This window comes from Peromyscus leucopus, chromosome 1, assembly GCF_004664715.2.
Source record: "Peromyscus leucopus breed LL Stock chromosome 1, UCI_PerLeu_2.1, whole genome shotgun sequence".
Classification (NCBI taxonomy): domain Eukaryota; kingdom Metazoa; phylum Chordata; class Mammalia; order Rodentia; family Cricetidae; genus Peromyscus; species Peromyscus leucopus.
In genome coordinates this window covers 55,198,260-55,226,068 of record NC_051063.1, presented here as the reverse complement: position 1 = coordinate 55,226,068, position 27,809 = coordinate 55,198,260, and the positions used below count along the sequence as shown (strand labels likewise).

At 46.9% G+C, this 27,809-nt stretch overlaps 1 protein-coding gene and 1 pseudogene across 1 annotated transcript; one reads left to right on the top strand and one right to left on the bottom strand.

Annotated features, from left to right (window-relative positions):
• Positions 1–174: 174 nt before the first annotated feature.
• Positions 175–20,671, bottom strand: Stip1 (stress induced phosphoprotein 1). The gene is made up of 14 exons (XM_028853717.2): positions 20,529–20,671; positions 13,558–13,767; positions 12,725–12,866; positions 12,451–12,592; positions 11,335–11,503; positions 8,337–8,463; positions 8,143–8,245; positions 7,848–7,968; positions 5,632–5,728; positions 4,542–4,666; positions 1,784–1,820; positions 1,567–1,670; positions 1,193–1,365; positions 175–634 (listed from the first exon to the last, which is right to left on the bottom strand). Exons 1-14 carry the CDS (start codon positions 20,535–20,537, stop codon positions 562–564), a joined length of 1,632 nt encoding a protein of 543 aa, XP_028709550.1. The 5' UTR covers positions 20,538–20,671; the 3' UTR covers positions 175–561.
• On the top strand, positions 16,689–17,598 carry LOC114680684 (annotated as a pseudogene).
• Positions 20,672–27,809: the final 7,138 nt, after the last annotated feature.

The window sequence follows — 27,809 nt, the reverse complement described above, 5'->3', positions numbered from 1 at the left end:
TTCTCTGTGTAGCTTAGCGCCTTTCCTGGGACTCACTTGGTAGCCCAGGCTGGCCTCAAACTCACAGAGATCCACCTGCCTCTGCCTCCCGAGTGCTGGGATTAAAGGCGTGCGCCACCACCGCCCGGCTGCAACCGTGTCTTTAGGGAAGAAAAAGTCACTGGAGACCACAGCAACATATAACCACGCCTGACTGGCTTGTTTTATTGAAGGACATGGGGTAACAACAAGTGAAGACAGCTGGGACCCCAGGTTGGGAAGAATATCCTCCCCTCCCCGTATGCACCCACTGCCCCAAATAAAAAATAACCAACTATAAGGGAGCAGCCGAGACAGTGACGGGGGCTTGGGGAAGGGCAGGGAAGGACATTCAAGGGCAGCAGTGAAGAGACCATGCGTGTGCTGAGAGGGCCCGAGGTGGCGCTGGATGAGTCTGTCTTCCTTGCAGGCATGTATAAATATAAAGATAAGCCTTTCTTTCCCTCCCTCTGCCCAGTGCTGCTCGCCACCATCCCAGCTCGCCTTTCCACATTGGCGAAGGGAAGAGGGAAAAGCAAGTTATCACCGAATTGCGATCAGCCCCACATCCATCAGCTTCTGGATCTTCTGTGCTATTACAGGGTTCTTTAAGTGTCTATGGAGAGAAGATAGAGTTATCTGAAGCTTGTTCTTTCTTAGCTGCTATTTCCCTCCACCCAAGATCCCTGGCTCTCAGAGCAAGCTCAAATGAATGACCCAGTGCCAGTAGAACCTGCCTGTCCTACTGTGTGCCTGCACACCTGTAAGCCTAGCAAAAACGGCCTTCCCAACAGAACCCTAGGCTGTCAGACAATCAGGAAAGAAAGCCTCTGCACTGCCCACCTTTTCAGTTAAGATCGACACAATTCAGGGCTCAAGGGATGGATTATTGATGAAGAGATGGCTCGGGACACTTACTGCTCTTGTAGACTTTGGTTTGGCTCCCAGCACCCACACAGTAGCTCACAACCCTCTATAATCTAGTTCTAAGGGAGGTCTGACACCCTCTTCTGACCTTTTCAAGCACCAGGCATACACGCGGTATACATACACACATACATAAAGGCAAAATGCTTATACACATAACCTAAATAATTCATCTTTAAAGATAAGATAGACAAAATTCTATCTGGACACATCCCTCTCACTTCCCCAGCACCCCCAATGGACTTACTCGCTCAGAGCCTGGGGGTCCTTCTGCATCTGTTCCAGGATGAGCCTCATGGCTGGGTCACTCATAATCTGCTGCACCTCAGGGTCAGCCATGGCCCGCCGCTTCACATCCTCAGGGCTGTCATGTCTGTTGTACTGTGCCATCATACAGCGCTGGTAACCATCTGCTGCCTCCTACATTCCAGAAAACACAGAGAGAGTCAAGAGTCAACAACACTACCTGGCCCACTGCTTCAGCAGGTCCAAAGTAACAGCTCTCTGACAAAGGGAAAGGAAGAGAGACAGACACTGAAGTGGGAGGGAGTACATGAAGGACCACAGAAAACACCCAGGAGAAATAGGTGGGATGAGCCTTGCAGGCTAGCAGCAGCCTACCTTACAGCTCGAGTCCAGGTCTAGCGCCTTCTGGTACACATCCATGGCTTTTGTATAGTCCTTCATGGCTTCCAGGGCAGCTGCTTTCCGTGTGTAACCCTTGACTACAAACAGGAGGTACCAATTCAATAGCTCCAGGCTGTGGGCTCCCCCTCCCCCTTCTGCTACACACCCAAAATCCTTAACCTTGATCTCTGGGGGCAATCAGGGTACTTACTGAAGGCTGGCTCCAGCTGGATGCACTCCTCACAGTCCTGGGAAGGAAGGAAGAAAGGAAAGTAATTAGGCTCTTTTCCCTCCAGGGTGCTCAGTAGCCAGCTACTGTGCCCTAAGGAGTCAGAGGTCTTGGCTTTGACTCTGCTGCTCCTGCCAAATCCAGACCTGGGTTCCTAGAGAGCAAGTTAAACAAGAAAGGAGAAAGCTGGGTGAGAGGACTAGGAAAGCAAGCTCCAGGTCACCGTCCCAATGCTGAGCACTGGACTCAAGGCTGTGCTATGGCAATACCAACGGTAGGACACTTCTGTTTGAGAGCAAACACACAAATGACACTGGCTGCCTTCAGACTTATGTTCAAAAAGCCTTACATACTTTGGAGAAGCAGAAACTGAAATAAATCATCTCGGTGAGTTCCAGACCAGCCAGAGTTCATGAGACGATCTCAAAACCTCCTAGGGCTGCCATTGTCTCACCAGCCACTCAGGTTTTGACAGCACCCTTGCAACCCTAACTAGAGTGATGCCATTTTCAGGCGATTCCCCAAAGATAGTGGTATCAAAACCAAAACTCTAAGTTGAGAGGCAAGGCAGGAGGACTTCAAATTAGAAGTCAGCCTGGGCTTATTCTAGTGAGATCCTTTCATAAAACAAAAACAGCTCAGGAGCTGATGAGCTTGCGAGTCAGGGATGGCAAGGATGAAGGACTGCATTCACTCTCCCTGGCAATGAACACTTGTAATCTCAGTGCTGGGGAAGCAGACAAGCGACTGCTGGGGCTCAATGGCAGCAGCCAAACCTCAAGAGACACACCCTGCCTACAGCTCCTGAGGAAAGAAAAACTTCTGAGGTCGTCACTGGCCTTCAAGCACAAGCACTCACAGACAGGCCAGCTCTTGTTGTGGGATGTGTGTACACTGTGTGAAGATGTATTGCTGTGATTGGTGTAATACAGAGCTCAACAGCCAACAGCTAGGCAGGAGGTATAGGCATGACTTCCAGGCAGAGAGAAAGGAAGGAGGAGATGAATCTAGGCACGCATCAGATGCCAACAAGACATGAAGGGAGCTGGACATACAGAAGGAAAGAAAGGTAAAAAGCCATGAGGCAAAACGTGGATTAATATAAATGGGTTATTTTAAGTTATCAGAGCTAGTGGCACAAGCTTAACCTACGGCTAAGCTTTCATAACTAACAAGAAGTCTCTGTGTTATTATTTGCAAGCTGGTGGCTGACAACAAAGCTTGCTAAAAGGTATGGTAGCTACTGGCATAAAGACCAGCACTCAAGAGGCTGAGGACGGGGCTGGAGAGATGGCTCAGAGGTTAAGAGCACTGCTTGTTCTTCCAAAAGTCCTGAGTTCAATCTCTGTAATGAGATCTGGTGCCCTCTTCTGGCTTGCAGGGATATGTGCAGACAGAACACTGTATACATAATAAATAAATAAATCTTAAAAAAAAAAAAAAAAGAGGCTGAGGACAAGAATGATGAGTTTAAAGTCAGCATGAACTAAAAAAAGAGAATATTAAAAACAGCAGGGTGGGGCTGGAGAGATGGCTCAGAGGTTAAGAGCACTGCTTGTTCTTCCAAAAGTCCTGAGTTCAATCTCTGTAATGAGATCTGGTGCCCTCTTCTGGCTTGCAGGGATATGTGCAGACAGAACACTGTATACATAATAAATAAATAAATCTTAAAAAAAAAAAAAAAAAAAGAGGCTGAGGACAAGAATGATGAGTTTAAAGTCAGCATGAACTAAAAAAAGAGAATATTAAAAACAGCAGGGTGGGGCTGGAGAGATGGCTCAGAGGTTAAGAGCACTGACTGCTCTTCCAGAGGTCCTGAGTTCAATTCCCAGCAACCACATGGTGGCTCACAACCATCTGTAATGAGATCTGGTGCCCTCTTCTGGCCTGCAGGCATACATGCTGTATACATAATAAATAAATAAATTAAAAAAACAAACAAACAAAAAAAAAAAAAACAGCAGGGTGGTGGTGGTACATGCCTTTAATCCAAGTACTTGGAAGGCAGATCTCACTGAGTTCAAGGCCATCCTGGTTTACAAAGTGAGTTCCAGGACAGCCAGGACTATTATGCAGAGAAACCCTGTCTCCAAAAAACGAATAAATAAAATAAAAAAAGGGGAGGGGGGGGGCTGTAGAGATGGAAAAGTAGCTGCTATTCTTCAAGGACCTGAGTTAGCTCCCAGCACCCACCTGGTAACTTGGAGCTGTCCATATTTCCTATTCTAGGGGGATCCAATGCCCTCTTCTGACCTCTGAGGATACCAGGCACATATCTGGTACACATACATACATATACTTTTGTGAGGCAAAACACTCACACACATTAAAGAAAAAAAAGCGGGAGAAGACAGGAAAGGAAGAAACATTAAGACTGGGGAGGAAAAAGCACCAGGGGATTCAGGGAAGGCAGAGGAGCCACAGTCCTGGAACTAGCTCTGTAGACCAGATTGGCCTTGAACTCAAGAGATCCGCCTACCTCTGCCTCCCAAATGCTGGAATTAAAGGCATGTGCCGCCACCACCGAGCTCAACCACTGACTTTTAAGGGCTGGAGTCAGGCAGACACAGGCCTCCAATTTTCTATAAGCACCACGCACTGTCAACCTAGAATCTTAAGAACGTTAACCTGCTAAGGAGAGGACAGAAAGGAGAGGTCTGGCCCCCTGCAAAGCCTTACAGTAACTCCAGGTTTCACTGTAAGTAACCCCTCCACCCCAGCAGAACTCCCCAGGCCTCACCTTGAGCGCCAGTTGAAATTCCAGGAGCTTGGTGTAGCAGGCAGCTCGGTTACTGTACAGTTTGGCATCTCTTGGGTTCCGTTTAATGGCTTCTGTATAGTGCTTCATGGCCTGGGGGTAGTCCCCTAGACAGATATAAAGACATTTTCTATCAGTTCAGCTGGCTTGGAACTCATTATGTAGCTCAGGCTGCAGCCCTATCTCAAGCCTCCTGAGTGATAGGATTTTAAGTGTGCATCATCATGTCCAGCTAACTAAGGATGATTTACTTCTGTTATTTTGACACAGGATCTCACTCTGTAACCTAAGCTGTTTTGGGACCCCAAGTTATCTGTCTGTCTCAGTCTCCCAGTTGCTGGGATTTCATGTGTACACCCTCACACTGAGGTTTTTAGGGACTGAAAATATAGGTCAGTGGTGGACAGCTTACCTAACATGGTCAATACACTAGATTCAACTCCAATTATTGCTCCATGCACGAAAAAGAGATTAAAAAAATTTTCTTCCCCAATTTTTATGAACATTAGTGTTTTGCCTGCATGTATGTCTGTGTAAGGGTATCCAGTCCCCTGGAACTAAAGTCATGGACAGTTGTAAGCTGCCATGTGGGTGCTGGGAATTGAACCCCGGGTCCTTTGGAAGCGCAAGTCAGTGCTCTTAACCTTGGAGCCACCTCTCCAGCCCCTGGATTTTTTTTTGAGACAGGGTCTTAAACCTTGCCTGAACCCTTTTTGTAGACAAGCATGAAGAATTCAAGAATTCCTGCCTTTGCCTGAGTATTGGGATTAAAAACACAAGTCACCTCTGACCCCAAAATTGGCTGGGCGGTAGTGGTGTACACCCAGCACTTGGGAGGTAGAGGCAGGTGAATCTGAGTTTTGAGGTCAGTCTCGTCTACAGAGAGAGCTTCAGGACAGTCAGAGCTACACAGTGAAACCCTGTCTCAAAAACTCCCCAAAGTCACAACACTCAGCAGAAAGAGAACTTTATGATAGCCAAAAGTCGCCCTCCCCTCCCCTGAAGTGTGTCCTGCAAGCAGGCACAGGAAGTCACACACAGCAGAGCCAGGCCTCATGGATAGGGTTGCTACCTTTCTGGAAGCATTCATTGCCCTTGTTCTTCTCCTCCAAAGCCAAGTCAGGGTTGATGTAGGCCAGCCGCTCCTGCTCCTTCAGGATTTTCTCTGCCTAAAAAAAGACAATCATTGGCATAGTAATTCAAACTCTCACAAACATCCAGAACATTGACAAATTAGAATTTAAACATTTTTTTCCTTTTCTTTTTTACATTTATGTGTATGCATGTGTGCACGAGTCTGCACACTACAGCGCCATGTGAAGATCAGAGGACTTCAAGTCCCCTACAACATATAAGTTTTATGGACTGAAATCAGGGCATCAGGCTTGGTGATCAAGTGTCTTAACATGCTGAACCCTTTGGGTGATCCCCTAATTAGGATTTTGATTTTCAGAGTTCTACAGCAAGATTTCCATCTCATTCCCAGGCTGGGGATGTTGCTTGGCGGAGCACATAGGCACCACAAAAATACTCTCCCTGTTTTAATATTTCTTTTCTTTTTTTTTTTTTCCTCTCTTCAAGACAGGGTTTCTCTGTGTAGCTTTGGAGCCTGTCTTAGATCTCACTCTGTAGCCCAGGCTGTCCTCGAACTCACAGAGATCCATCTGCCTCCCGGGTGCTGGGATTAAAGGTGTGTGCCACCACCACCCAGCAGGAATGTAGTTTAGCTGGTAGAGTGCTTGCTTAACATACACTGAGGCCCTACACCCAAACACCAGTAGCACAGAACTCTGTTGTGGCAGCCTATACCTGTGATCTCAGCTGTCACATGGTAGAGGCAGAATTATAAGGAGTTCAAGGTCATGGGAGGTCAGCTTAGGCTTTGCAACCTTGTCTCAGAAAAAAAAACAAAAACAAACAAAAGCCCAGGCCTACATGATGGGGCTGCCAAGCTGGTGGGAGAAAATTGACTACCCCAAGTTGTCCTCTGACCTCCATACCTACACTGCGGCATGTACCTATCCCCAAACAAATACATGTGTAAGATGTTAAAAACAACCATTGAAGGAAGAGAGAGAAAGAGAGAGAGATAGAGATAGACAGAGATAGATAGAGAGACCAATTCTATAAAAGTAAAGTAAAACATAAGCACAATTTAATTTTCTGACTTTTTTTTGGCAGCGGCTGGGAACCTTCCAGTTGGGAACCTTCACTATGCTACCCAGGCTGGTCTTGAACTGCTATCTTTAGCTCATAATAGTCATGTGCCACCATGCTAGACTTGACAAATCGTGAAATTACTGCCTGTGGTGAATTGAGTAAGAATGACTCCCAAGCCAGGTGGTGGCGCACGCCTTTAGTCCTAGCACTTGGGAGGCAGAAGCAGGTGGAGCTCTTTGAGTTTGAGGCCAGCCTGGTCTACAGAGCGAGTTCTAGGACAGGCTCCAAAGCTACACAGAGAAACCCTATCTCAAAAAAAAAAAAAAAAAAAAAAAAAAAAAAGACTCCCATAAGCTCATCTATTTGAATGCTTAGTTATGGGGGTGGGGTGGTGGTGGTGGAACTGTTTCAAAGAGGTTTCAAAAGCCCATGCCAGGCCCAGTCTCTTTGTCTCTTTACCTACAGATGAGAATATTGTTCTCAGCTATTGCTCCAGCACCTGCCTACATGCTACCATGTTCCCCCATGATAATGGACTAAACCTCTGAAACTGTTAGAAAGCCTTCCAATTAAATGTTTTCTCTTATAAAAATTGCTTTAAAACATTGGTAGCAAACTTCTGCCCTCTGGGGTTCTCCCATTGTGCTGTAAGCCTGTATTTAAGACCTCCTCCATCCTTCAATAAATGGCTTTCGGCCAAAAAAAAAAGCTGCTTTGGTCACAGTGTCTCTTCATAACAACAGAAGAGTTTAAGACACTCCCCTACATTATTAAATGAGACCAGGCATGGTGGTGCAAGCCTATAATCCCAGTAATCAGGGGGCAGAGGCAGGTGAATTTCTGTTAGTTCAAGGCCAGCCTAGTCTACACAGAGTTCCAGGACTACATAATAGAGACCCTGTCTCAACAATCCCTCCAAAATGATAAGGAAAAACACAGTTGTAACAGTAATATTAGAACCTTGCCAACAGGCCCAGAGCATTTCCTTCCTAAGTAGAGACAGGTATTTGTTCTGTTACTTCAAGGACAGCCTGGTCTACAGAGCTAGTTCCAGGACAGTCAAGGCTACATACACAAAGAAACCTGTCTCGAAAAAAGACATGATAGCCCTATTCTCTCCAGACCCACCTGCTGGCACTTCTTGAGCACGTCTGGGGTTCGGTGCTCTGCCAGAGACTTATTGTAGAAATGGATAGCATCCTTGTACTTTTCTTCTTTGAAGTAGGAATTGCCGATTCGGGCATAAGCTCTGATGAAGACAAGAGGGAAAAAGCATGCTGAGAGCAGAGTTAGATGCAAGGTCAGACCTCAAAGGAAATACACCAGCAAAGCTGGCACTGCAGCCTAGAAGCCCGACCCTCTCAGCAGGGCCTCAGGCCCACAACCTCCCCCCGACCCTCAGTGGGTTGGTTCAGTGGCATACTTGGCAATCTGTCGGTAGTCCTCTCGGTTCTCTCTGCCCACTTCAATAGCCTTCTCACACAGCTCCCGGCATTTGTTGTAGTCCCCTTTCTCGAAGTGGACAGCTGCCGGGAGAAGGGTGAGAAACAGTCAGTCCTCGTTTCTTCCCCCAGGAGTGCCTGCCGGCTTCTCTTGTCTCTGGTTTCTGGGCCTCACCTGCTTGATTAGTTATGTAAGTCATATTGGTAGGGTCCAGTTCCTTGGCCCTGTCATAATGCTTCAAGGCCACGTCAAAATCTTTCTTCTTGTAGGCATCATTTCCCATCTCTTTTTCTTTCAGTGCCTAAATGGGGTTGGAAAAGAGTGCTTAGTAGCATCTATACCAGATGACAGCAATAGCAGCAGAGTTCACACTCTGTCACTGGTATCAATTAGCATGTGCCACCAACATGACCAGGAAGTAAGTTGTCCCTTGAAAAGGCCTCTTCACACACCAGCCAAGTGGTGAGGGTTAAAGTGAACTTGAACTTCACTTTCTGACCCTGAAACTGCCTTTTCCAATCTTGGATCTTCACCAGGCAGCAAAAGACTTCTCTGAGGGAGAGAAAATCTCTAACTCAAATCAACTGAAGATGCTGGTTATAATCTGGTGGCAGATTTTTAGCCACAAGCTGGCTGTTGTGGCTATCTTGAGATCTTAGCTGTTAGGGAAGAGCAGGCATGGTAAGAGGATCAGAAAGGGCCACAGGAACAGAAGAGTCTGCAGCATCACTCTCCACCCACACAGAGGGCCTTTTTCCAGCTGAGACACCCTGAGCAACCAACACTCACCCATTTAAGGGTACTAAATTTGGCAACAATCTGCTGTTCCTGACTACGAGAAGGGAAACACAATTCTTCAGGCACACGTCTCCTGCTCTGGAAGAGTGTTGCTAAGTGGACATCTACCACATCCAATCAGGAGGCCAAAGCCTCAGAACTGATGCAGATACCATACCTGGATCCCAGCAGGAACCAGCACCCCTCACAATTCTGTCTGCTCTACTCAGAGCTCATGCTTGCAGCATGTGATGAGGGTTCATTTTCACTGCTGAAACACTCAGAAATTCAGCATTACTAGGAAATGGCTTATAAAGAGTATCTTTTCCATAAATATACTACAAACAAACAAAAAACCCAGGGTCTCCATGTAACACAGGTTGGCTTTTTTCTTTTTTAGTTTTCAAAACAGGGTTTCTCTGTGTAGCCCTGGCTGTCCTTGAACTCAAGAGATCTGCCTGACAGTCTGGCTTCTAACTCATGATCCTCCTGTAACCATAGGCATTCATTCTTATCTATTTTATATATCAATTTATAAAAGTATTTTTCTAGGGGCTGGAGAGTTGGCTGAGCAATTAAGAGAACTTGTTGCTTTTGTAGAAGACCAGAGTGAGTTCAGTTCCCCAACACTCACATAGTGGTTCACAACTGTTCATCTGTTAACTCCAGTTCCAGAGGATCTGACACCTTATGACCTGCATAGGTACCAGGCACGCACGTGGCACAGATACACACATGCAGATAAAATACTCATACAAATAAGATAAAAAAGAGGCCCTGTGATGGCACACGCCTTTAGTCCCAACATTCCCAGGTTCAAGGGAATATCTGAGTTCAAGGTCAGCCAGGGCTATCAAGAGAAACCCTGTCACAAAAATAAATAAAAATAAAAAAATTCTCATCTTTTTTAATTTAAAAAATATTTTACGTGTATGAGAGTTTTGCATGCATGCCTGGTGCCCAAAGAGGACAGAAGATGGCATCAGATCCCCAGACCTGGAGTTTGTCACCAAGTGGATGCTGGGAATCAAACCCGTGTCCTCTGCAAGAACAACTGTTCTTAATCACGGAGCCATCTCTCCAGGCCCCTATTAATTTATCTATTTATGTATGTAAGCACATGTGCCATGGTATATGTATGGAGGTCAAAGGATGGTGTGTCCCCCCCCAAACAGGGTTTCTGTGTGTAGCTTTGGAGGCTGTCCTGGCTCTCACTCTGTAGACCAGGCTGGCCTCAATCTCACAGAGATCCTCCTGGCTCTGCCTCCCGAGTGCTGGGATTAAAGGTGTGCACCACTGCTGCCCAACAGGACACCTTGCAAAATAGTTCTCTTCTGCCATGTGGGTTTCAGGGAGGGAAATCAGGTTAAGTTTGGCAACAAATGCCTTTACCTACTGACTAAGCCATCTCCACTGACCCTCTGATGTATTAACTAATTTTTTTTTTCTTTCAGGCACAGTTTCACTATGTTACCCAGATGGGTCTCAAAACACCAGCAGATTAGGTGATCCTCCTATCTCAGCCACTCAAGTAACTTGGAACATACCAAGTACTCAAAACTATGGGGCTGCAGAGAGCGAGTAAGTCAGTTGGCAAAGTGCTTGCCTTGCAGACACAAGCATCTGAATTTAATTTCTCAGAACCCATGTAAACAATTAAGCCAGGAGGCTGAAGAGAGAGCTCAGTGGTTAAGAGCACTGGCTGCTCTTCCAGAGGGCCCAGGTTCAATTCTCTCAGCACCCACATGGCACATTAAAGCTGTCTATAACTCTAGTTCTAGGGGATGCAATACCCTCATACTGACATGCATGCAGGCAAAACACCAATGCACACGAGCTATGAGGGTGGTAGGCCTGGAGGCATAGCTTAGCAGTTAAGCACTTGCAAAGGACCCAAACAGATTTATATATGAAATCTAGTTCCAGGGATCTGACAACCTCTTCTGCCTCCATGGACACTAGGCATGAATGTGGTGCAGAGACATATACAAGCAGGCAAAACAGTCACACACATAAAATAAAAATAAAGCACACTCCTTTAATACCAGTTATCTGTGAGGCAGAGGCAGGTGGATCTCTGAATTCAAGGCCAGTCTAGTCTATATAGTAGAACCCTGTTCAACAGGGATCAACCAAATAAAACATAAAAACTTACTAATTCCATCAATTAGGAGGACAATCATCCTGAGTTTAAAGCCAGCCTGGGATGCAGAATAAAACTGTTTCTGAAAGTGTCAAATCCAGAGCTTCATGCATACTAGGCAGGTATTCCACAAACTGGGCCACATCCCCAGCCTCAAACCATTTCTCAAACCATTTCTCAGCTACAGTCTTATTTCTAATTGTTTTGGCTGTATATAAATGCATGACAATTTAGAGGAGAAAAAAATAAGACCTGTTTCTTATTCTCTGGAAGATCTTCTTCCATTGGTTCTGGCTTGGCCTCCTTTTTGGGAGGAGGTGGGGGTGGGGGGGTTGCTGCCTCTTCCTCTTCATCCATACTGCCCAGATCAACCCCAAGGAGGACACTGAGAGTAGTCATGATCCGTGGATCTTGTATTTTCCTGGATTGATCAAAAAAAAAAGAGAACAAGATGGAGAAATGTCTCCACAGTTAAGAAAGCACACTGCTCTTCAGAGACTCAAGTTCCCTTCCCAGCACTCATACGGGGCAGCTTAGGAGACCCCAACATCTCCGGCCTCCTCAGGCACCTGCACTCACATGCACATTCCCATATATAGACACAAACATGAACAATTTGGAAGAATAAAAATGAAAATTTTCAAGAGAAACAAAGACTTGGGGAGATGTCTCAAAGATTAAGAGACGGAGAGTGACTCTAGGAGGGCCAGAATTCAGATCCCAGCACCCATATCAGGTGGCTCACATATGTCTGTAACTCCAGCTAAAGGAGAAAAAATAAAAAGCAAGACAAGCCCAGGAGGTGGTGGCACACACCTTTAATCCCAGCACTCAGGAAGCAGAGGCAGGTGGATCTCTGTGAGTTCAAGGCCAGCCTAATCTACAAAGTGAGTTCCAGGTTAGCTAGGGCTACAAAGAACCTGTCTCAAAAAAACTAAAAACCAAAAGCAAACAACCAACCAAAAAAGGCAAGACAAGCCAGATATGATGGTGTATCCCTTTAATCTGGCACTTAAGAGGGTTCTACAATTGCTCTTAACCTATTCACTGCTAACAGATTACTGCATAGATGGTCTTCACCCACTGATACATGGCTAGAGCCAGGGCATGTAGCTCAGAGACAAAACATTTGCCTAGCATGGGCAAGGCACTCGGTTTGATCTTCAGGACTGCAAAAATAAGCAAAGCTAGAATTCTAGAAGAGGCAGGTCTGTAAGAAACATTCCAGAGTGCTATTATAAGCTATTGAACCCTTTCTATGCAAATTACAAAACTTGCCCTACTCAGTGGCAAAAAAGCAAAGGCAGAAAAACCTGTGGTTCAGACCAGAGAGCTTCTTCTGCCGGAGTTCCTGTTGCCTCTACTTACGTGCCCAGGTCTGAAGGCTTGTTCCGTAGCTGTTCTATGAGTTCCCGGTAGGTAGGGTCGCTGAGCAGTGTCCTTGTCCTAGGATCGTTCTCCAACTTCTGGTACAGATTAGGCAAGTTGAAAGGATTCATGAATTTCCTCTCTGTCCAAATGAGGGAAAGCACATCAGTATGAAATGTTTATTTGAGTTACCATGACATTACCCACCACCTTCACTTTGGGGGAGGGCAGGATTGTTTTCAAAATTAATCCCGTTACATAAAAGACCACTTACCTGCCAACCTGGCCTCCATGTTCTGCAAGCCCTCCTTAAGCTGGAGGTTATTTGCTTCATGTTTTAAACCCTCTTCATAGGTTCGCTTGGCTTCTTCAAACCGGTTTAGGAATTCAAGAGCTGCTGCTTTTCTTGAATAACCCTTAATACCCCCAACATTATAGAAAATAGAGGTCATACACAGGTAAATTCAGATAAACTCAAAAAACCTACTAGGGTTTGTTTTATTTATTTAACCGTATGTACGGGTGTTCTCCCTGCATATGTGGATCTGTGTGTGCCTGGTGTCTACTGAGGCCAGAAGAGGGCACTGGATTCCCTGGGACTGGAATTACAGTTCTGAGCCACCATGTGGGCACTGAAAATTAAACTCAGGTCCTCTGGAAGAGCTGCCAGTACTCTTAACAACCGAGTCATCTCACCACCCCCAACCCTTCCTGAGACAGGGTCTCATTATGCAGCTCCAGGTGGCTTCAAACTCCGCCTGTCTCTAATTCCCAAGTGCTGGGACTAAAGGCATGTACTTTTTAGACCCAAATGATACTTGCATAAAGGCCAACCAGAGAACAGGGAAAGGATTCAACCCCAATGATGATACTAAAAGGATGCAGACAAAGGTGCTGTCAGCTTCTTTAGCACTCTTTTATTTCTTAGCAGTACAACTAATAAAACCTGTTTACTACCGATGGTAAAGACTTGGTGAATTAAGTGTTCACCTTCAAGGGATACTTCTGACAGGGTGGGCAGACAGGTCAGGAGGACCTGCTAAAAAGGGACCACAGACCAGACCCAAAGTCCTTAGGAAAACTGCAGAGCCCAACTCTCCAGCTTACCTTGCCCCAGTCAGGCTTCAGGTCAACCGTCTTACAGCCATCCTCATAGGCCTTCTGGTAGTCTCCTTTCTTGGCGTAGGCCGCAGAGCGATTGCTATAGAGCACATGGTTCTGGGGATCTAGTTTAATTGCCTCGGAGTAGCACTGTAAGGCATCATCGATGTTCCCAGCACTCAGGGCCTTATTGCCCTTCTCCTTTAGTTCATTCACCTGAGGAGAAAAGGAAGGCATCAATATAGCCTCACTCCATACAACATTCATTCTCTCTTGGGGTGTTAGGTTATACTTACTCTTCCTAAGTATTAACTAGCTGGCTACTACTGTTCAAGACAGAAAAATGCTAATCCAGCCACACTCTCCCACATCTCTGGATGCTAGCAGGGAAAACGAAAGCAGGAGCATGAAGTCGACTTCAGGTCAACAGAGAACTCAGCCCCTCCAGCGCAACACAAGCTTCCTCTGAAAAGCATATTCAGCCTGGCTGTGATGGCTCACACCTTTAATCCCAGCACCCAGGAGGCAGAGGCAGGTGGATCTTTGTGAGTTCAAGGCCAGCCTGGTCTAGAGTGAGATCCAGGAAAGGCACAAAGCTACACAGAAACCCTGTCTCAAAAACAAACAAAAAAAAAAAAAAAAAAAACAAAAACAAAAAAAAAAAAAAAAAACAAAAAAAAAAAAGAAAAGAAAAGAAAAGCATACTCACTTGTAAGCTTTTCAAAGAGCTGAATGGTAAATGAGTACAGGAAGAGCTACGCATGCTCACATACATGATTGAGCAGCAAGCATGGTGACACAAATCTGCACTCCCAGTACTCAGAAGGCTGAGGTTGAAGAATATGAGTTCCAGTTTCAAAAAACTCAAGATGGGCGCCCACTGAGATGGCTCAGTGTGATAAACACTCAAGCCCGACAATCAAGTTTGAAACCTGGACAGTAAGGGTGGAGAAGAGAACCAACTCCATAAAGTTGTCCTACAACCTCCACCATATGCACATCTGAACACACACACTTACTCTAGTGCCCACAAGCCTCAGGAGAAGAGGCCTCTATTCCTCTATGCTTATTATGGCTCTACTGCCATAATTCATATCCCATTATCAGCAAGAGCCAAATGCGAGTTTACTGTGCTGTCCCTTAAGGGTAGAGCTAGTCCCCATCAATGCTTTACTATTACTCTATCAGGAAGGAGAGGAGAGGATGAAGACAAGTATCATCTCATCCCATTCTTTTAGTTGCCAAGGAGCTTTATAAAGTGAAGAGACCTTGCTTAAGAGGAGTTCACCACAAAGCCACAAGTTTCCTCCCTTCCCTTCATAACACTTTGAGACAGTCTCAGTTTAATTTCAAAGGCTAGCCTTGAACTTGAGATCTTGTTCTGGACACCCACTAGCTGAGATTAGAGATCTAAAAGTGCTCCTCATTATCTGTGTGTGTATAATGGGTTTTTCTTAACAGTGCTGACCTACAAAAGGTCAAGAGCTTCATTGCCAGGCTGTGATGGCACACACCTTTAATCCCACCCAGCACCTGTGAGGCAGAGGCAGGCAAATCTCTGAGTTCAAGGTCAGTCTGGTTTATAGAGCCAAATTCCAGGACATCCAGAAAGGCACAGAAAAACCCTGTCTGGAAAAACAGTAACAACGCCCCCCACAAAAACAAACAAACAAATGCTAAAACTTCCTATAAGTCTAGCTAAAACTATACCATCACAGCTCCCTTTAAAATGCAAGCACAGAGTGCACAATGAGCAGAGTAGGATATACACTTATGCCACTGGTGTGTGGATTTAGCTCACTTGGTAAAGGAAGCCCCAGGTTGAATCCCAGCACCAGACATTTTGACCTACATGCACATACATGTTATTACAGGACTTATGAGGCACAGAAAGGAAAATAAGAAAGTCATTCCTTGGCTATATACAGTAAGTCTAAGGCAAGCCTGGGATACATGAGACTCTAACACAATCAAGCAAGGCCAACCCATTTTGAGTCAAAGCTGTACTAAAGTTATTACAGTACCTATTATGAAACTATCATCCACTCATGGTTCAGTAGACTGACATAGAATTCACTTCCTTCAGATGATTTTAGAAACCCAGGCATACCATAGGAACTTCCATAGAGCAGAGATCCTAACGCAAAGGTAAGCTGAGTCTGCCCTGTAATCTCAGCACTTAGGAAGGGGAAAGAGACCGTATTTTCAGGGAAGGAGGATGAGAAGCAAAGACACAGGAAACTGCCAAAATTCCATCCCTTTAAAGGAAGGCCAACGGAGAAAAAGGTGGAAAACTCCACTCAACTGATATAAAGAGGAAGCTGACTTTGTTAGCTCTTGTTTACATAGAGAAAGGGTTTTACACAGGCCTGAAATTCACTATGTAGCCCAGGCTGGCTTACTGCCTCAGCCTCCTGAGTGCTGGGTTTATAGGCATGAGCTCAACACTCCACTTGGAAAAAATACTTTTCAAATGAGCATTGACAGGAAATCAAATTGGGGGCATATTACCTTGTTAAAAAACAAAACTAGGGCCGGGCGGTGGTGGCGCACGCCTTTAATCCCAGCACTCGGGAGGCAGAGCCAGGCGGATCTCTGTGAGTTCGAGGCCAGCCTGGGCTACCAAGTGAGTTCCAGGAAAGGTGCAAAGCTACACAGAGAAACCCTGTCTCAGGGGAAAAACAAAAAACAAAAAACAAACAAACAAACAAACAAACAAAAAAAAAACAGAAAAACAAAAAACAAAACTAGGGGCTGGAGAGATGGCTCAATGGTTAAGAGCACTGGCTGCTCTTCCAGAGTACTTAGGTTCAACTCCCAGCACCCACATGGCAGCTCACAACTGTCTGTAACTTCACTTCTAGGGGATCCAACACCTTCACACAGACATACACGTAGACAAAATACCAATGCATATAAAATAAAATTAAAAAACAGAGTGGTGATGGCACATGCCTTTAATCCCAGAACCCAGGACGCAGAGGCAGGCGGATCTCTGTGAGTTCAAGGCCAACCTGGTCTACAGAGTGAGTTCCAGCACAGGCTCCAAAGCAACACAGAGAAACCCTGTCTCGAAAAAAAATTAGAAGAAATAAATAAATAAAACAAAACAAAAACAAAAAACAAACACTTCTTCTTCAGGAAAACACCAAATGGCGGACGACGCCGGTGCAGCGGGAGGACCCGGAGGCCCAGGACTAGGAGGTGGCGGCCGCTTCCGAGGAGGATTCCGAGGAGGATTCGGCAACAGCCTCTAGGCCGCGGTTGAGGCCACAGGGCTCGTGGAGGTAAAGCTGAACACAAGGAGTGGATCCCCATCACCAAGCTGGGCCGCCTGGTTAAGGACATGAAGATCAAGTCCCTGGAGATCTACCTGTTCTCCCTTCCCATTAAGGAATCAGAGATCATTGACTTTTTCCTGGGCGCATCCCTAAAGGATGAGGTTCTAAAGATCATGCCAGTGCAGAAGCAAACTCGCGCTGGCCAGTGGACCAGGTTCAAGGCTTTTGTCACTATTGGGGACTACAATGGTCATGTTGGTCTTGGTGTGAAGTGCTCCAAGGAAGTAGCCATTGCCATCCAAGGGGCCATCATCTTGGCCAAACCTTCCATTGTCCCTGTGCGGAGAGGCTACTGGGGGAACAAGATTGGCAAGCCCCACACTGTCCCGTGCAAAGTGACAGGCCGCTGTGGCTCTGTGTTGGTATGTCTCATCCCTGCCCCCAGAGGCACTGGCATCATCTCTGCTCCTGTGCCTAAGAAGTTACTGATGATGGCCGGTATTGATGACTGCTACAAGTCAGCCAGGGGCTGCACTGCCACCCTGGGCAACTTTGCCAAGGCCACCTTTGATGCCATCTCCAAGACCTACAGCTACCTGACCCCCGATCTCTGGAAAGAGACTGTGTTCACCAAATCTCCTTATCAGGAATTCACTAACCATCTTGTGAAAACCCACACCAGAGTGTCTGTTCAGAGAACTCAGGCTCCAGCTGTGGCCACCACATAAGGGTTTTTATACAAGAAAAATAAAGTGAATTAAATCTGTTAAAAAACAAAAACAAACACAACAAAACTAGAGGGGCTAGAAAGAATGCTCAGAGGAAGATCTAAATTCAGTGCCCTCCCAGGTGGCTCCCACATCTATGGCCACCATGGGCACAAATGTACATGGTATACAAATAAAAATACATCTCTTTGTTTGTAGACAAGGTCTCTCTCTGTAGCTCTGGCTGTCCTGTAACTCCACTATGTAGACAAGGCTAGCCCCTGCTTCCTAAGGGTTGGGATTAAAGGTCTGTGCCCCCAAACTTGACGTTAAAAAATGTGTTGGCTCAGCAGTTAACCGCAACTAGCTGCTCTTCCAGAGGACCTGAATTCAATTCCCAGCACTCACATGGCAGCCTGCAACTGTCTGTAACTCCAGTTCCAGAGGATCTGACACGCTCACACAGACATACATGGAGGCAAAAAACACCAACACACAAAAACAAACAAATAAATAAGTAAATAAATAATGTCCTTTGGTATTTCTTGAGACAGGGTCTCACTACACAGCTCTGGCTGTTCTATTACAGAGATCAGCTTGCCTCTGCCTTATGAGTGCTAGGATTAAAAGCATGCACCTTTACACCTGGCAAAAATAAATTTTACAAATGTAAACTATGATGCCAGGAGTGGTGGTGCATGCCTTTGATCCAAGTACTCAGGAGGCAGAGGCAAGCTGATTTCTGTGAGTTCAAGGCCAGCCTGGTCCACAGAGTGAATTCCAGGACAGCCAAAAATACACAGAGAAAGCCGGTCTCAAAATAAATAAATAAATAAACAATACATCACTGTAGGATTTACCTGAAAGAACTCCCTTCTTCAAATGTACAATTTTCTTTTCTTTTTTCTTTCTTTCTTTCTTTTTTTTTTTTTTTTTTGGAGACAAGGTTTCTCTGTGTAGCCCTGGCTGTCCTAGAACTCACAAAGATCCGCTTGCCTCTATGCTGGGATTAAACATAGGCACTAACTGCCAGCCTGACTCAAACGCACTATTTTCAATATTCAAATTTATTTCTCTGGGTGGTGACGGCACAAGTCTGATCCCGGCACTTGGAAGGCAAAGGCAGGCAGATTTCTGAGAGTTCAAGGCCAGCCTGGTCTACAGAGCAAGTTCCAGGACAGGCTCCAAAGCTACACAGAGAAACTGTCCTAAAAAACAAAAACAAAAACAAAATTATATAGCCGGGCGTTGGTGGCGCACGCCTTTAATCCCAGCACTTGGGAGGCAGAGGCAGGTGGATCTCTGTGAGTTCAAGGCCAGCCCGGGCTACCAAGTGAGTTCCAGGAAAGGCGCAAAGCTACATAGAGAAACCCTGTCTCGAAAAACCAAAAAGAAAAAAAAAAAAAAAAAAATTATTTCTTGTGTGCATGCCAGGGCACAGAACAGAAGTTGACTGAAGTCAGGATGTCTTCCTCTACTGGTCTTCACCTTAGTCTTTGAGACAGGGTCTCTCAATGAGCCTGGGGTTCATAGACTGGCTAGTGAGCCCTGAGATCCTCTTTTCCCCCAACTCTTTGGGTGGGTGTTGAGAGAATCTGAACTCAGGTTCTCATTCTTTTTTTTGAGACAGGGCTTCTCTGTGTAACAGCTCTGGCAGTCCTGGAACTCCATCTGTAGACCAGGCTAGCCTTGAACTCACAGAGATCTGCCTGCCTCTGCCTTATGAATGCTGGGATTAAAGGCTTTTGCCACCACTGCCCAGCTCAGGCTCTCATTCTTACACATCAAGGTTTTTACCATCCTGTCCTGAGCTTAGCCAGTCCCTTATAGTCTACATGTGTATTTGCACACTTGTCCAATGGCTGGCAGGATTTTATTTCTGAGGTGGGTGGGGCGGATGTATAGCTCTGAATACACCCAGGGCCTGGAACCCAATAGCCAGCACCACATACTAGATGAATGAATGAATGAATGAATGAAGAGAAGAGCCCCTTTTTTGTTCTAACAAAGTGTTGCTTATTCCAAAAGCGAGTTTTTGGGGGTTTTTTTGGTCTGTACTGCAGCCTATCTATCCCAGACACAACTTCATTACTTCAAGGGTACAAAAAGTTGGTTAACTGCTCCATTTCCAGCCTTACTAACGAAGCAGGGAGGCCCTAACGGTCCCTTACAGCGGCTAGTCCAGAACAAAAGGTTTTACTTTGTACATCATACTAAAAGTAGTAAGCTGTTCTCTTTTTTGTGAGCATTTGGGTGAATCAGGACAGTTCAATGACGGCTTCCAAGGTAACAAAACCTCTCCAGGCCTCTCAGGGCTGCGGGCCGCTGTGGCCTGAGCTAGTCACCAAGGAAAGGGCAGCAAGTTCGACTCTGTGCCCTAGATGCTGAGCGAGGAGAGGCAGGGATTTCTGGCTGCTCACTATCGGCTCACAACTGTCTCTAACCACTAAAATCCGTGTAATTGGAGTGCGAATTTCCAAGTGTCAGATCCCCAGTCACCACAAAAAAAATAAATAAAATTAAAAAAAAAAAAAAAAAAAAAAAAAAAAAAGAAAGAAAAAGGGAAAGCGGGGGGAGGGGCGACGTATGCATCTCGAGCCGCAGGGAGACTCGGTGACACGGTCCGCGTCCGCCTCCCCTGCACAGCAGCGCGGGCCCCTTTCCCGGGCGCACGCAGCCGCCCTGTTCCCCGAAGGCGGCCGAGGTGATCGGTCACCGGATCCCTCCAAGTTTGTCGCGGCCGACGGGGGCCTCCCGCGCTGAATCGGCCCCGCACCCAGAAGCCTCGGGGCCCGGGCCGCGGCCAGGCCCGCTCCCGCTCGGCTCGGCGGGCCGCGGGGGCGACGGGCGCTCGCCATTCTCCCCTCACACGCCCGACCGCGGCCCTCAAGCCCTGGCCTCGGCCGCGCGGCCCGGCCCCCGACCCCTCGCCTCTCCCCGCCGTCAGGCCTGCGCTGCCCCGGAGCCCCGGCCGCCCCTCCCCCTTCACCTGCTCCATAGCCTGGCCCGGAACCCCGTTGAATCGAATTCGTCCGCTCCGCGTTCCCAACCGCACGCGCCGCCTTCTGGAACCTACTAGAAGCTGCCGGGACCCCCCGGTTCCCGCCCCTTCCTTGCCTGCTCACTGGTTGATCGCGTCCAGGGGGCTCTATGCTCCTCTGCTATTGGCTCTAAGTCCAGTCAATCATTCTCGCTTCTCTTTCATTGGTTGTCTGCGGGCCTTCTCGCCAGCCCTGCCTCCTCTACACCTCGGGATTGGTCGATCTTCGACAAGCCCCGCCTATGTCAGGGAGGAGCGGGCCTTGACGACACGGATTGGTTGGTGAGTCCGTCAATTGTGGCTGACCTGGCCGCGCCCATTGGTCCCGTTCTTTCTGGAAATTTCCACGACTCTCATTGGGCTGAAGGACTCCTTGACGGAACCGCCTTCAGAAAAAAAAAAATTCAATTGGGTGTGTGTTGGGGGTGGAGTGGAAACTGGGCACACTTGGCCCTGATTGGTTTAGGCCGCTGCTCGGCCAAGGGGCGCTCGGCGGGTGGTTCGTGGGCGTCCTGCATCGGACCGCCTGTCGCCGGCTTTGCCTGCAGCCTGACGGGCTGTTCTCCCAGAGCCCGCGACTGTCAGCCGGCTGGGTGGCCGCCGTCTTAGCGGGCGGTGACGGGCCGGTGCTTTCCCCGCGGTGGCTCGGCTGAGCGGTGTCGTCAGCGGAGCCGCACGCCTCTGAGTTCAGGTGCAAGCTCGGTGTCCGCTATCCTGCCAGCAGAACTGCCACTCTGGTTGCAGGCTCGGCGTGCGGTGCACGGAACAATGGAAGCTGAGGACGGGTCTGGGGAGGGCAGGGGTGAGGGGTGGACTCTGGTGCCCTCTCTGTGCCAGGGGCGCCAATGCACATCCTTTCCATCCGGTTACCCCTTATCAAATGTTCGCTTATACCTAGTTCTCCTGCCTCGGCTAAGATCACCGCAGGAGAGCCGGGCGAGGTGGCGCACTCTTTTAATCCCGGCACTCGGGAGACAGAGGCAGGTGGGTCTCTGAGTTCAAGGCCAGCCTGGTCAGCAAAGAGAGTTCCAGGACAGCCAGGGCTACACAGAGAAAGCCTATCTGGAGGAGGGGGACACGACAAAAAAGTTATGTTGGGCTGGAGAGATGGCTCAGTAGTTAGTTAGGATGGTATCCTGCTCTTTAAAGGATCCCAGCACTCAGTAGGCAGAGAGGCAGGCGGATCTCTGAGAGTTTGAGGCCAGCCTGGTCTACAGAGTGAGTTCCAGGACAGCCAAGAGCCACTACACAGTGAGACCTTGTCTCAAACCCTCAATAAAAAAATCAGCAAATGAAAGTGGAGGGGCTGAAGAAATAAGTGGGTTGGCAATTAAGAACCCTCGCTCCTCTTGCAGAAGACTCTGGTTCAGTTTCCAAAACCAGCATGGCAGCTCACAACTGACCAAAAATCCAGTACAAGGGGACAGAGTGACCTATTCTGGCCTCTAACACACAGATGGTGCGCAGACATACATACAGGAAACACACACACACACACACACACACACACACACACATATGCACGCACATACGTGTGTACAAATAAACAAGCTTAAATAAATTGAGGAAGACACCTTACGTTGACTTCTGACCACCACATATGCGCACGTGTACCTACACTGTAAAAAAGAACACGGTGTGGATCTTCAGATGGAGACTGTTGGGGTACTCTGAAGCTTGAGCGTCCAGTGTCGTGGTAAAGTCAGGCTGAACACTTGGAAATGTGAGCTCTCACCAGCTCCGCTACCTTAGTTTCCACACCCCTAACCTGAGCTGAGAGTTGAGTCAAGGAAATCAATGTCCCCTTCTCCCGGGTCCCTAGGACACAGCAGTGTCACCACAGAGACGGCTGGCCCCGTGTGTCCCCGAGTGTCCTGTGTGTTCCAGAATATTGCTGTTGAGAGTGGAGGGAAGTCAGGGACGGTTGTGTCAGCTCGAGACCACTGTCCTTACAGAGCAAACTCCCAGTTCCTACAGCGGCCTTTTAATGGCAGTGCAGTGTGGAGTGAGCAGTGCTGTTGCTCAGGATTCTGGGAGATCTTTGGAGGATTTGAGATAACCCTGGCTTCCTTCCCCCACTAAAGACAAGGTTCTGTTGAGGGCTTCTTTGAGGCCCACTAATCTCTGTGGTCCTGACTCCTGGGTCTCCTGCAAAGAGGCTGAGTTCTGATGAGTTTGGAAAGTTGGGAGAGAGAAAAAGGAGGGGAGAGCTCTCTTCATTTCCTGTGAACCTACATGGAGTGCCAGGCCCTATGCCAGATGCTGGGAGGACCAGAACAATGGTAATTATCTAATCACTAACCAGACAGCTGAGGGCAGCAGAGAGGCTGGGTGTCTCCACCAGCCTCATGCCTATAAATACCATCTCAAATGACTCCTAGAATCCCAGCTCCATCTCAGAGCTTACTCCCACCTCCCAGGCTTGTCTGACTAGCTGCCTCCTGACTTCTTCCCCTTGTGTCTGGCGGACACCCCAATATTGTCCTCCAGCCTGGTAGCCCCTCAATAGTGACATCACTAGCCCTCCAGTAGTTTTGTCTGGAAACTGAATGCATGTTTGATTTTTTTTTCCCCAGAGAGCTTTAGCTGTGTAGCTCCAGGGTGACTTTGAACTTGGACTCCTGCCTCAGTTTCCCAAGTCCTGGGATCACAGGCTTGAACTACCATCCCCAGCTTCCTTGAGTCTCTTCATTCACACCTCACACCCAGTCCATGAGCAAGCCCCATAGCTAGAGGGACCTGGCACCTCCACCTCTGATTGCAATGAAGAAAAGTGTGTTGACTCCCTGATGTGGTAGCCAGAGTGAGAGGGGACAACGCTGTATGATACTTTTCAAGGTGCTCCCCAGCCTGTGCTCCCCGGTCATGTCTTGAGACTGGTGTGCAGCAGGGTAGGTGATGGATGGGGCCTTCTGTCTTTCCCTCAGAAGACCGCTGAAGTGAGGCCGGCCACCTTAGCCTTGGCGAACAGGAGCTGAGAACCTCCACAAGGGGGAGGGAGTCACATCATCTCTCACATGGGAACCACTGCATGAGGAAGGAGCCTCAGTTTCTGGGATAGCATCTCCAGACACTGGGATATGTGTATGAGTGTTCGCTGACTTGTATGTCTAGGTACCATGTGAATGCCTGGTGCCTATGAGTGACAGAAGAGAACATTAGATCCCCTTGAACTGGAGTTACAAGAGATTGTGAACTACCATGTGGGTGCTGGAAACCAAAACCAGGTCCTCTGTAAGAGCCTAAGTGCTTCTAGCCACTGAGCCATCTCTTCAACCCTGTCTTAAGGCTAAAGCCTTTTTTAAAAGTTTGTTTGGTTTTTTTTTTTTTTTAAGACAAGGTATCACTAAAGAGCCTTGCCTGGCCTGAAACTTGCTATATAGACTAGGTTGGTCTTAAACTCACAGAGATCCACCTGCCTCGGCCTCCCAAATACAGGGATTAAAGGTGTCACCATACCAGGCCTTATAGAAGTCTTTGAGACAGAATTTCTCATAGCCGAGGCTGGCCTCCAATTTCTGGTCCTTCTGCTTCTGCCTCCCAAGTGCTGGGATTACAGATGTGAGCTGCCACATTCATCTCTAGCAGTTTATCTTTATTTTATTATTCATTGTTTTGTGTGTGTGATATATGATGTGTGATAGAGCACACACATGGAGATCAGAATTTGGTTCTCTTCTACAACCCTGGGTTTGGGGAATTGAATTCAAGTTGTCAGGCATTTGTGCTTTTACCTGCTGAGCCATCTCATGGGGCGTACTTAACCGTTCTTGATGTAGGAGTGTATGTATCCCTGGCTGGCCTCAGACTCACTGTGTACCCAGTGATGGCCTTGAGCTCTGGATCCTCCTGTCTCTGCCTTCCTGTGCCAGGATTACAGGTGTGTAGCACCATGCCCAGCTCCTTTGGCCTTTTGAATTTTTTATCTCATCGGCTGGCAAACCTGCAGAGTGCTCCTTAAGCCACCTTACAATTTCATTTACTAAAGAAGAATGCAGTTCTTTGGATGAAAATATGCAAACCAAGGGCTGGAGGGCTGGCCCAATGGCTAAGAGTGCTTGGGAATCTGGGTCCCACTCCCATCATCCATATAGTAGCTTACAACTGTCTGTAACTCCAGTTCTGAGGGACTTAGTGCTCTCCTCTGGTCTCTGTGGGCAGCAAACGCTCACACAGTGCTCATATATGCATGCAGGCAAAGTACAAATTTAATTTAATAAAATTAAATAAATCTTTAAAGAAAAACAAAACAAGCATTCGGGGTCAGCTACTAAAATGACTTGATGCACAAGTCTGGTGACCCAACTTCAGTCTTCACTCCTTGGAACCCACAGAAAAAGCCCGATGCCTCAACAAGGTAGGCAGGGGCTTGAGAGATGATTCTGTAGTTAAAATTACATACTGTTCCTGCAGAGAATGTCAGTTTGGTTCCTAGGTCCTGTGCCTGGCCTATTACAACTGCCTAGAACTCCAGCTTCAAGGGATCTGATGCCTCTGGCTTCTGTAAGAACCTAAAAGTTATCCCTCCATAACATGCATACACATATGTACACATATATTTAAATATAAATATGGGCTGGAAAGATGCCATAGCAGTCAAGATCATGTACTGCTCTTGCAGAGAACCTGAATTCAGTTCCTGGCTCCCATATCACAGGGCTCATACCATCTGTAATTCCAACTCTAGGAATTCTGATGTCTCTGGCCTCCTTGAGTATCTGCACACACACACACACACACACACACACACACACACACACACACACAGAGAGAGAGAGAGAGAAATAATAAACAAAAATAAAATAAAATAAGCATACCAGGAGAAGAATCAGCAAAGACACCAATGTTACCCTCAAGTCTCCACATGTAAGTGTACATGTGCACATGCACCCACATACACATAAACCTACACACGTTTTAGCAGGTAGAGAGGTGTATACATACACCACACATATATGCGATAAATAAATGAATAAACATCTCTTCAATACCTTCCCATTTCATTTCTCAAGAAAAGAAAACATAAAATGATATATTATTATATAATCTTTTTTAATTTAAATTTTCTTTTTAGATATTTTACTTTATGTGTATGAGTGTTCCTGCTCACATGTGTGTCTGTACACTGCAATGTGTGCAATGCCCACAGAGGCCAGAAGAGGGTGTTGAAACTGGAAATATGGACAGTTATAGATGTGAGCCACTGCCATGTGGGTGCTGAGAATTGAACCTGGGTTCTCTGCAAGAATAAGTACTCTTAACATCTGAGCCATCTCTCCAGGCCCAATTATTATATAACCGTTTAAACCTCTGATTAATATAAGTTCAAAATTCAGCAAAAACCAAGTCAAATATTTCAAGGCCAGACTGGTCTACACAGCAATTTTCAGGTCAACTGAGCAACACAGTGAGAATCCTGTCTCAACATACAAAAATTACTTAAAAAAATTTTTTTTGTTCACTTTAAATCAACGGTCTCATAAACATCTACCTTGTTGTGTGTGGCCTTGGGAGGCAGAGGAGGGTAGTGACAGCCTCTCTCAGTCAGTTCCTCCCTGATCCAATGGAGCCAGGGGAAGATGGTGTGGGGTAAGAACATTTTTGACCTGCCTAGCTCTCTCCACATGGTACAGGACTTTCACAGGCTCCTGACATGATCTGCATAGGACAGCAGAGGGACATCCTGTGCCGTGGAAACACACCGTTTACCTCTGCAATGTTTCCACACCTCTTGCTTGCACACCTCTCTCTGTAATGATACAATACTGCCAGTGAAATAGACAGTAAAATGCAACGTAGCAGGTAGGTAATAAAGTAAAACAAGGAGAGTATTACAACCTGGATGAGGGCCGAATGCAAATTGTTATCACCCAGAACAGACATTAGGACCTAGGAGGGGCAGGGACTGCCATTCATCTGCTTGATGGCACAATAAGAAGCAGAAAGATGGGTGGACAAACACCTGAAAGCCAGGAAACATCAGTTGTGGGGGGATTGCTCTGGGCGTGCGTGTGCGCGTGTTATACATATTCATACTTTTGAATTTGTTATCATTATAGTTAATTAATGGTTTGTATGGGGAGGTGCAAGTGCCCCAGTGCCCCAGTGGAGGTCAGAGGACGACTTGTGGGATGGGAGCTGGTTCCCTCCTTCCATTGTGTGGGACCAGGAGATTGCACTCAGGTCTTCAGCCCTGGCGGCAAAGCCCCTCCACCGGCCGAGTCACTCACTGACCCTGCTTTATTGTCTTGGGAAAGGCTCTTTCACTGGATGAGAAGCTCACCGTTTTGGCTAAGCTTGCTGACCAGTGAGCTTTCGAGGTCCATTTACAATGTTGGGGATTTGAATTTGTCATTATGCTTGCAGAACAAGCATTCTTATCCTCTGAGCCATCTCCCTAGCCTCTTGTGTTTCGTTTGAGACAAGGTCTCACTATGCAGCCCAGGTTGGCTTTGTACTCCCTATGACCTGTGTAGTTGAAGATGACATTGAATCCCTGATCTTTCTTCCTCTACCTCCCAATTGCCGAGATTATGGGCAAGCCTCACCACATCTGGCTCTGGCCTCAAAGTAGCCTGTGTTTGTTTTAGATATTGTTACATCCTTTTTTTTTAAAAAAAAAAATTGTCTCATTTATTTGTATGTGCCCATGTGCCATATGACACATGGAGGTCAGAAGACAACTTGCCAGAGTCAGTTTTCTCATCCATCATATGGGTCCGAGTCATCAAGTTTGGCAGTGAATATGTTTAGCCACTGAGCAATCTTACTGGTGCCTCCTGGATGCTGGGGATTGAACTCAAGTCCTTTGTTTGCACAGTAAGAACTTTACTAAGTGACCCATCTCCTGGCCATTGGAATTGACTTATTCAATTTCCTTTTTTTTTTTTTTTTTTTTGAGACAGGGTGTCTTGATGTATTCCTGGTTGTCCTAGAACTCCCTATATACACCAACCTGGCCTAAAACTCACAGAAATCTGCCTACCTCTGCCTCCCAAGTGGTGGGATTAAAGATGTATCCATCACACCTGGCACTGGAACTGATTTCTTTTTTCCTTTTTTCATGTTTTTTTGAGATAGGTTTTTTTTCTATGTAGTCCTGGAATTCTTGCTGTAGACCAGGCTGGCCTCTAACTCACAGAGATCTACCTGCCTCTGTCACCCCCACTCAGCTGAAATTGATTTCTTGATTGCCCTGTCTTTGCATTATAGGGGTATTCCACTATGTTC

Bases quoted from the DNA above. Each gene is read 5' to 3' on its own strand.
- Stip1 (XM_028853717.2), bottom strand. The intron at 7,969-8,142 runs GTATGCCACTGA...TGTCTTCATCAG, and splicing joins GACTACCGACAGATTGCCAA to AGCTTATGCCCGAATCGGCA. The intron at 1,671-1,783 runs GTAAGTACCCTG...TCCTGTTTGTAG, and splicing joins CCAGCTGGAGCCAGCCTTCA to TCAAGGGTTACACACGGAAA.